Below are 9,690 nucleotides of genomic sequence, written 5' to 3'. Positions count from 1 at the left end.
TTGAAGGTCCCTTCCAACCCAAACTAGTCTATGATTCTATGAACACTGTAGTCGTACCCCGCCAATACAACAAGGACCTCGCAGCAGCCCGGTCCTCCTGTGCCCCAGGGGGCGCTGCAGCCGCCTGGTCCCACCCCTCCCTTGGCTCCGCCCACTCCGCGCAGCGCATGCGCGTTGCTCCCTCTTGTGGCGTCTGGCAGGCCCTGGTTCCGGCCCTGGTTCCCGTTCCGGGCGAGGTGGCGGCGGCGGCGGGATGGACCGGGAGCTGCTGCGTCAGGCGCTCAGCTACCATGGCCCCTCGCTGCTGTCCCTGCTCCGCGCCGAGCAGCACGACAACCCCGACTTCCGCGGGCTGCTGCCGCCGCCAGGGACTGTCTTCGAGCCGCCCCGCGGGGCCCCGCCGCCGCCGGCCGCCTGGTGAGGGGCGCCGGGCCGGGGCGGTTCTGGGGCGGGAGCCGTGAGGGGCCCGCGGGGTGTTTCTCACCGCGTTCTCCTTCCCCTAGGAAAGAGAGGGCGAGCATCGACACCGAGATAAAGCGCTTCATTGCCAAAAAAGCTGATCTCCTGTTTGCGCACTCGTGGAAGCCCAACGGGCCTCTCTCCGACACGATTGAAGAGAATGAAGGTGAGGCTGCTCGCAGGGAGCCGCAGCTTCTGTGGATGGGTGTCACTCTGTAACGCCCGAGGGGTACCGCAAAGGCACTGCGCCTCAATTAACAGTATTTTTAAAAACTGAAATAATGTGAAAAATTATTGCTGTTGCTTCTTACAGGCTGTGCATAAGCCTCCTCTTAGTACAAACAAATCAAACTTTAACATGCTTTGCTACTGTGAAGTATTTTGTGTTTTCAGGTTGTAGCTTGGTCGTTCTGTAACTGTGAATGTTTTGTGTGTTGCAGAGTATTATGCTGTTATGCCTCCCCTGGAACGGTTCATGGAGGTTCCCAGGGAAGAGAGGAGAGAATTATTTTTTCAAGACATTGAACGTGGTGATATCGTGATTGGGAAGATTACTTCTATTCGTGAATTTGGCTTTTTCATGGTGTTGATTTGTCTGGGAAGTGGTATCATACGGGAGATTTCAGATCTGGAAATCACTGTAAGATATTTGATCAATATTTTCTTCCTGATAAGTACTGACTTTTTAATGTATTAACTGTCTCTTGCATCTCTTAATGGAGTGGTATGTGTAGAGGTGAAACTGAACTTTGGGATGGTGAGTGGTGGCTGAATTTATGGACAGCTTATGATGCTTTGCAGAGCCAGTAAATGCTTCTTTTTATGGCTCATGCTCAATTTTTATTACTTTTGAGTTGAGAAGTTCATTGTTTATGGATGCATAAATTTTTATTTTTAACTATCACAGCTCTGATGTGCATAGAGATTAAGCTAATTATCTTCTGGCTTAATCTTGGGGAGGAAAAAAAAGAACTCCTGGTTTTGTTGATGATATTCCTACTGTCTTTTGTTGCAGGCTCTTTGTCCTTTGAGAGATGTGCCTTCTCAAAGCAACCATGGAGATCCTTTATCTTATTATCAATCTGGAGACCTTATTCGAGGCAAGTAGCTGCAGAAGTTGTCAGGAATCTGTTTGTTTTGATTTTGAGATGTTTTTGTAATTTTATCTTAACTTTTATTGTTTCTGTAGCTGCGGTCAAGGACGTTGATCGTTACCATGAGAAGCTCACAGTGTCACTTTACAGCTCAGCTCTTCCACCCAATCTTTCCAGTACAAAACTAGGCGTAATTACTTCCGATGACTTCCCGTTGCATTACAGGTAGGAATATGCTGTTCAGCTGTACTTGCTAAGCGTGTTCAGTGTGTCTGAAGAGCATTTTTGACAGACGGTTCTTTAAACCTGTCAGTGCTGTTTCTGATTTAATTGGATGACTGCATACTTTTTGTCATTCATCTCGTTAGCATACTTGTTTCTGGATATATCAGGTGTGGTTGATCTCTTAGCATCTTTCCCAAAACATAAGGAAAGCAAAAAGCAGAGTGAGGCGTCTGTCACTGCAGGACTGTGTTAACAATAAAAAACCACCCAAACCAAAAGCCAACAACAACAGAAAAACAAGAAGGAAAAACCTTGGGAGATTGGAGTATGAAACTTGAAATTTTTAAATTATCCTTAGAGGACAGGAGGACACGGCTATCTCTGCATGTTTCGTAATGGTGTTGTATGTCCTGGAGATACCTAGATGGGTGCCAAAAATACATTTCAAAAGCTCACTTAGGCTAAAAAGATACAAGGGTTGCTAAATAGTAGGAAAATAGATGCCTGTAGAAAAGAAGAGCTTGTGAGCAGTAGTAAATATCAATATAGGCATTTTTATTCTAAACATGAGCATCATAAGATTGAGTGTGGTGTCTGTGAGGATGTTTGTGTGCATTGGTTGGGTTTTTTTAAGGCGAAGCATGGAAGTTGCGAATACAGGAGAGACATTCGAAGAGGTTTTGCATCGTTCCCCAGGATTCGCTAATCCATCGTTAGTTGAATATTTAGCAGAAAAACTAGGACTAAGTGAAACAAATCCACCGTCTTTGTTGAGAAGTCTTCAAATGTAAGTGATTTTTACATTGTTCGTACCCTGTAGCTTTGTGGAGATTATTCTAATCCATTGAAATAGACTTGTGAGTGAAGTCCTAGACCACTTATACTTAAACCTTTTTCATTTTGGTTTGCATGACTGCGGCTTATGTGTCCTTAAATATTTTAAGGCAAATTCCTCTAGAGTAAGAAATTTACATTTGAAGTTTTATTGCTTTGAATAAGCAAGACACCTTCTAGTACAAAATGTTTGATACCAAATACTCTAGGAATTTATTGCTTAGATCTTGGCAACATCTTTGGATTGAAATGCAGGATGTTTAAGTTTTAATACTTTTGTCAGATATTTATTCACAATGTTTATTTTAGTAATAAATCTGACCTCTTTAGTAAGATAGGATCTAACATATGCAATGATTGGTGTTGTGAGTCGTGTATATATTAGGGCCCAAAGCAGATGTGACTGTGCTATATTTTTGTTAAATGGACTGCAACTGTACTAGTTCAATTCAGCACTTCTAGAGTGGGTTGGGAAGAACTGCTTTCAGAAATGTGAAAGAACATTCCTGAGGTAGAGCAGTAAGGCATTGTATAACATTTCAGCTTATTTCAACTGCATTACGTATTGTAAGTTTAATTTTGTAGACTCAGAAGGCCAACTTGATGTTTTTGTTTGTTTTATCCTTAAAGTAAAAATTTCAATGAAGAAGATTTTGCCCCTGCATTGAGGAAAAAGCAGTCTGCATCTTGGGCCTTAAAATGGTATGCAATACTTTTTGCTGTCAGAGCTTTTTGTTAGGTTAGATTAGGTTACAGTTTACATTTCTTAACAGAAAGTACACATTGAACCAGTTTTTCCACTGCATATGTAGCAGTGTAACCAGGAAGATCTTGAAAGTAACCCTGATTGCCGAGTGGGTCTGTGATAGATAAAGTCTCAAGATTCCGTTCCAAAATATGTGTCAGGTTTAAAGGGGAACTTCTTAGGATATTTATAATATAAGTTTTTTAATATAATGTAAGTTCATTGCTGGTAGGTCACACACAGACTTCTGTGCAGAAAAGTGCTTAAATATTCATTCTGTAAATGAACAACAGTGTAATATAGTAACCCAGTGCCCTACGATTTTGGATTACAGACAATGTGTTGTTGTGGAATTATGTCAGTATTGCATTAATTTGAAATGCCAGTGTTACGTACATGATAACAAGGTCAAGTTTTATTACCTATCACTTGTTTGGAACCATAATTTGTGATTCGTTAACAGTATCAAATGTGCATAGGCTAACTGTGCATAAGACTTTCTAAATATTTTTCTCCAGTGTGAAGGCTGGGGTTGATCATTTTAAGGTTGGGCGCCATGTGGAAGCCATGAACGAGTACAATAAGGCTTTGGAAATTGATCCACAAAATGTTGAAGCTTTGGTAGCACGTGGAGCTCTGTAAGTCTGCTTGTTTAATTGGTTTTTCTTCTTTGTGAAAGACGAACATACGTAAAACCTGTGCAACTTTTGTGTTGTTCTAGGTACGCTACGAAAGGAAGTCTGAACAAAGCCATAGGTGATTTTGAAATTGCTTTAGAAAACTGTCCTACCCACAGAAATGCAAGAAAATACCTCTGTCAGACACTTGTGGAAAGAGGCGGGCAGTAAGTGTTGGGATTGTGTTTTTGTTTGGTTGTTAACAATTTATTTTTTCTCATAGTATTCTTTTTAATACCATTCTAGTTAAGTCACAGAATGGCATCTATCATTCCTGGCTATGTGTTTAAAAATCTTTGTTGGGAATATACCTGCTTGTGCAGTTGGTTTACACTTTTTCCTCTGTCCCAGATAAAATCCTGGCAAAACATTTGAGGTTTAATCCTTGATATCATTTCACTGGTAGGATACCAGGCTTGCGTGAAGTCTTGTGAAATGTTTTAATATATTCAATAGGTTGTGGGGTTTTTTAAAGAAAGTATTTGTGACAAAATCATGTTCTGTAACTACTGAAATATTGGTCAACTGCTGTTACACAAAATGTTACTTTTGAATATTCAGGCAAGAGATTTATTTTAAGCTGTGTGTTGAGAAAGGGACAGTTTTTTTAAAATTGGAATTGAAATTTCAGAGTAGTATGGTCATGGTTAGAAGATAACATGTAAGGAATAACTTTTATTTCTTTACTGAGGTAGGCTGAGATGTTAGATGGGGCCTTGGAGGGATGCAGTGTTAGTGTCATAGTGCAAATAAGAAAGGTAGTCCTAAAAATAAGTGGGGGGGGAAACAAGTTGTCAATCTGTGGCTTAATTGTACATGAATTATCACTTGAATTTTAGGTTGGAAGAGGAAGACAAACTAGTAAATGCTGAGAATTACTATAAAAAAGCCTTAAGTTTGGATGAGACTTTTCAGGAAGCACAAGAGGCCTTAACGAAAGTCCGTAAGCATATGCAGGTGATTCTTTACTTTCTTTTCATAGTGTGCTTAGTGTGCTCTCAATGACAATAAATGAATATCAAAAATCATATTAAATCTTTTGAACGGGGAGAGATTAAGCTGATCGTTTGTCTTACTCTCTGCTTCCCTTCTCCACAGTAAATCTTTTATAGTGAGCGTTATGGCTGTACCTACCAGAACAACAGTACCTCTTGATGGATTCCACTGTTTTGAACAGGATAGTAAAGAAATGCCAAACAGTGGAGACAGGGAAAGAGCAAAGCCTGCTGACCCTGTCAGCTACAGCAAGGATAAGAATATTCCATCACTCAGGCGTGATTAGTAATGTCAAAGCGTTCTGTGAATAAAAACATGCAGAGTGTAAAACACTTAAGCAAGCCAAATAAACATTGCACGCTGTCATACCAGCTAGATCCTTGTTGTCTGGAGTAACTACAAAAAGATAGAGTAGCACCAGCCAAAGCTAACTCACAGGAAGGTCAGATGAGAGGGGAAATTAAGAGGTGATTTAAAGGAAAACAGCAGGAGGTGGAGGACGGGTGAGCAGGCAGTTTTGAGTATCTTAGCTTTCTTTCCTGCTATCTGGGATTTTTTTTCTCTTCTCTTCTGTTGCACACAGCATGTTTCCCAGGTGAGCCTTGGTGGGTCTCCATGCTAATCTGAGATGTCATCTTTTTTTTCTTTTATTTACTTCCTTTCCTTGCGTTGTCCTCCAGAGAGGATCAAAGAGTAAAACAGAGCACTGAGGAACAGGCTTGCTTTGTTCTGTGTCTCTGCATGTGAGGAAGTACATGGACTGGGGTAGATGGCCCCAGATCAGCCCTTTTTCAGTTGGTGCAGCCATAATGCTCACAGGCTGTGTTGAAAGAAGAGGGAAGAGGAGATATGACAATCTTGAATAAAACTGAACTACATCATAAATAAACCGTTGCATGGTATTTGAGCACTATCCACATTTGGCTGCTTTAGAAAGAGATGTCAGTCTCAGTTAAAATGGTGAAGAATATTCTCAGCAAGTAGGAGATAAATTTACTCTCCTTTAGCGTTTTCTTGGTATAATGGGTCCTTGATGTAGCATGTAAAAACCATGATGCTAGCTATGATTTGTTGGTTTGCATAGCCTTAACTGCAATTAAGAATTTCCTTTATTGTATCTGTTAACACAGTGCCTAAGTTTTTAAAACAATATTCAGACTTTCTGCTCACTCTGAATATGAGTGGAGCTACTCTTTAGGGCTGTAGATGGCTGAAGTCTGATCTCTAATAGACTTAAGAAGTTTAAGGGTTATTCATCTGATGAGGTGCTCTTCTGCATTTACATGTATTTTAATACATATCTGATACTATCACTGCTGTGCTAGAATGGCTGAAACAACGCTGAAGTATGTTTTCCTGTAATACTGATTATGTGTTTTTCTCCAATGCATTTTCTCCTGAATTGGACCGTTGTTGCTGTATCTGACATCTGGTGCTGCTCATCACCAACAAACTCTTGGAACATGATTTCTTACATAAACAATGCATCAAACTGGTCTGTGAAATTGTTACAAAATGGTTTGTATTCAAACATGGCCAACTTGAATATATTTTAAAATGGGTTTTGCTGTGTTTTACTTGTTAACTACAATAACGATACTTTTCCTCAAACCTTTCTCTCTTTTCTTTCTTTGTTCCTTTCTTTTTTCTTCCTCCCTTCTTCCTCCTTTTCTCCATGTTGCTAATATTGTGTTTTTCTTGCATATTCTATCTGTACGTTATGGGCTCCGTGCTTCACGGTGTGCTGGATCACGGATACCACTGCAATGGGCGGTCAAATATATTTTTTTAATGGAATAAAAACTGCAATGTGGTCTTTAATGTAAACCTGCTTATCACAATGGCCAATGCCAAACTCCTTAACAATATTAATTCTTGATCTGGGAATCCTGGTAAAACATCCCTGGTATAATTATACATTTGAATGGGGTTGGGGACATGGGGAAAAATACCCATGTTAACGCTTCTAATGTATTTTTTTTTTATGATGCTTGGGTTCAAAAAAGAAATCTTTGGAAATGAGGGAGAAACAAGCTGCCAAAGAAGAGAGACAGAAAGAAAAGAAAGTAGAAACAAGTGCAGAAAAGTTGCGTAAGCTCTTAAAAGAAGAAAAAAGGTAACTTTGTTAAATTCAGTATACTGATTATGTGGCAATACATGCAGATAAGACTATGAACAATTCATTTCAAAACAGATTGTCCAGCAGTAAGTTAGGTAGAACTTCTACCTAGGAAAGCTGCTTTTTCTCGAGAACGTTTTTGCAGGTAGTGTCCTTTAGTGCATATAACCTTTAGTGGAGATATATGTGGAAGAGAAGTTGCAAAGTATCTTTTAACAAGGTGAAGTATTTGTGAAGTGTAATGCCATTCTAAGCTGTGAAAGATGCCTTTTATAAAAAACTGGTGGATTTAATCTTAATTTATTTATAAAGAAATTATATTTGAAATTATCTTGCCACATCAGGCTGAGTTTCCATTCATGCCTTACAGTCCAATCTCAGACAAACTCTGGGGAGTACAGATTTGCTTTCTATATATAATTTTTGCCTAATACTGAAGATTATCTCACAGGCTAATTACATTTTTTAGGTTGAAGAAGAAAAGGAAAATATCAACCTCCTCCTCCTCCTCCTCATCAAGTGATTCTTCATCAGATGTATCAATTTCTTCTTCCTCCTCTTCCTCTGATCACAAGAAACGTACGAAAAAGCGTCGGAATAGATCAGAGTCTGCCCACAGCTCCAAAAAATGCTCATCTAGAGCTTCCTCCCATTATAAAGATCAGGTTAGGAAAGAGGAGTGGTATTCACCTCCGGCTGATACCTCTGCTTCCTTTCTTAACCAAAATTTTGAAGTTGAAAAACTGCTGGAAAGGCAGGACAGCTTAGTGTCCCCAAAAACAGAGGTAAAAGAGAAAGACAGACAGTATTCTGTTTCGAGGACTTCAGGTGATGATGAAGACGCTTTTGGAGGTAGGTCTGAAGATTCAAGAGATTCTTACAGTAGCTACAGAACTCTGCCAAGTAGTAGCAAAACTGAAAAATATGGTAGAACAGATAGATTTTATGATGAAGACGCTTTTGGAGGTAGGTCTGAAGATTCAAGAGATTCTTACAGTAGCTACAGAACTCTGCCAGGTAGTAGCAAAACTGAAAAATATGGTAGGACAGATAGATTTTATGATGAAGACGCTTTTGGAGGTAGGTCTGAAGATTCAAAAGATTCTTACAGTAGCTACAGAACTCTGCCAGGTAGTAGCAAAACTGAAAAATATGGTAGGACAGATAGATTTTATGATGAAGACGCTTTTGGAGGTAGGTCTGAAGATTCAAAAGATTCTTACAGTAGCTACAGAACTCTGCCAGGTAGTAGCAAAACTGAAAAATATGGTAGAACAGATAGATTTTTCTCCAGACCAAGGGGTTCTTCAGGTTCATATCATAGGTCATATGATAAACCCAGGATGCGTTATTTTAGGAAATTAGAAAGGGATGTAGAGGGGAGAAGAGAGCAGTTTAAAAAACATGGCTCAGGTCAAGATAGGTATTGCATGTCTCCAGCAGGGTCTGACTATTCTGGCAGGTCAGAGGGAAAGTATAGATCGTATTCTAGCACCTGCTTCCGGGACAGTGATAGAGGTTACGATAGCGATAGGCACATGTTAAGTCAGCATAAAGATGAAAGTGAGTATAAGAACAGGAGAACAAGTTCTGAGGAGACTAATAAAACACAGGAACAAGATGAGGAAATGTCTTTAAATGGTACAGCACAATCAGAAAGTGGCATTAAAAGAAACCTGCCCCAGAACTTAGTTAACATATTTAATCAAATAGCCGAGTTTGAGAGGGAAAAAGGAAGTAAGCAGAAGAAACAGTCAAGTACCTAAGAAAACACCATTCTGGTGAGTGTAGTTAAATGAACTTTTACCCGTGTATCTCTTGAGGAAATGCATATGAAAAGTGAAGAAAGGTAAAATTCTACCTTGCAGAACATCAAAGAATTCTTAAGGTAAAGTTTGTATGGTGGAAAGAGATGCAAGTATATCTTACATAAAGCATCAGTTATTTAAAATCTTAAGCTTCCTGTGCTCTTAGCTTGGGGTGTTCCTGTACAATAGGCTCTGTCTGATGGGTTGAAATCTTTTGACACCTCCAGACTGCAGTTGTGTAACTCACATCAAATATGCACTTTAACAAGAGAGGTTTTGTTGTTGGTTTGGTTTTTGGTTGTGTTTTTTGTTTGTTTGTTTTTTGTTTTTTTTTTAATCCCCTGGGGTACTATTGACATTTTTGTATCAAACTTCACTTCCAGCTATAGAAAGGGGATAACTGAATGAAAGTTGTGTGCCATCAGTGTATATAGCTCATTTGATCATTAAATTTTCTTAATCTTTCTTAATTTTGTGTCTTGATCTTTGTTAATGTTGCTGGGATGTTTCATACTGGTGCACTGGTTATATGTGCTGCTTACGTGAAGGGAAGCCAAGTGTGTCATGTTCTTTACATGCATCAAACGTGTTATTTAAGTAATGTGAAAAAAACCCCAATGGAATTAAGAAGAGAGTTTTAAAACAGCGTTTATTGTCTAGGTAAGTTCAAGTGTGGATCTTCTGATTTTGGAGGGGCCTGGGGGGGTTTGTTGTTAGGTATTTGCTTTACAAG

The 9,690-nt window shown here is 39.5% G+C and overlaps 1 protein-coding gene across 1 annotated transcript; it reads left to right on the top strand.

The window, feature by feature from the left end:
* Positions 1-209: 209 nt before the first annotated feature.
* On the top strand, positions 210-9,428 carry TTC14 (tetratricopeptide repeat domain 14). The gene is made up of 12 exons (XM_086754791.1): positions 210-417; positions 504-625; positions 900-1,099; positions 1,475-1,559; positions 1,649-1,778; positions 2,413-2,565; positions 3,243-3,314; positions 3,876-3,995; positions 4,079-4,201; positions 4,874-4,991; positions 7,037-7,146; positions 7,619-9,428. The coding sequence occupies exons 1-12, from the start codon at positions 254-256 to the stop codon at positions 8,913-8,915; spliced, it is 2,694 nt and encodes an 897-aa protein (XP_086610917.1). The 5' UTR covers positions 210-253; the 3' UTR covers positions 8,916-9,428.
* The last annotated feature ends 262 nt before the right edge of the window (positions 9,429-9,690 follow it).

This window comes from Chlamydotis macqueenii, chromosome 9 (genome assembly GCF_036417535.1).
Source record: "Chlamydotis macqueenii isolate bChlMac1 chromosome 9, bChlMac1.mat, whole genome shotgun sequence".
Taxonomy (NCBI): domain Eukaryota; kingdom Metazoa; phylum Chordata; class Aves; order Otidiformes; family Otididae; genus Chlamydotis; species Chlamydotis macqueenii.
The sequence above is the reverse complement of the archived record's forward strand: the minus strand, read 5'-3'. Positions and strand labels throughout refer to the sequence as shown.

Excerpts from the sequence above, each read along its gene's own strand:
- TTC14 (XM_086754791.1), top strand. The coding sequence starts at position 254 with ATGGACCGGGAGCTGCTGCGTCAGGCGCTCAGCTACCATGGCCCCTCG. Across the intron at positions 418-503 it reads CCGCCGCCGCCGGCCGCCTG|GAAAGAGAGGGCGAGCATCG; the intron begins GTGAGGGGCGCC and ends TCCTTCCCCTAG. Across the intron at positions 1,779-2,412 it reads GACTTCCCGTTGCATTACAG|GCGAAGCATGGAAGTTGCGA; the intron begins GTAGGAATATGC and ends GGTTTTTTTAAG.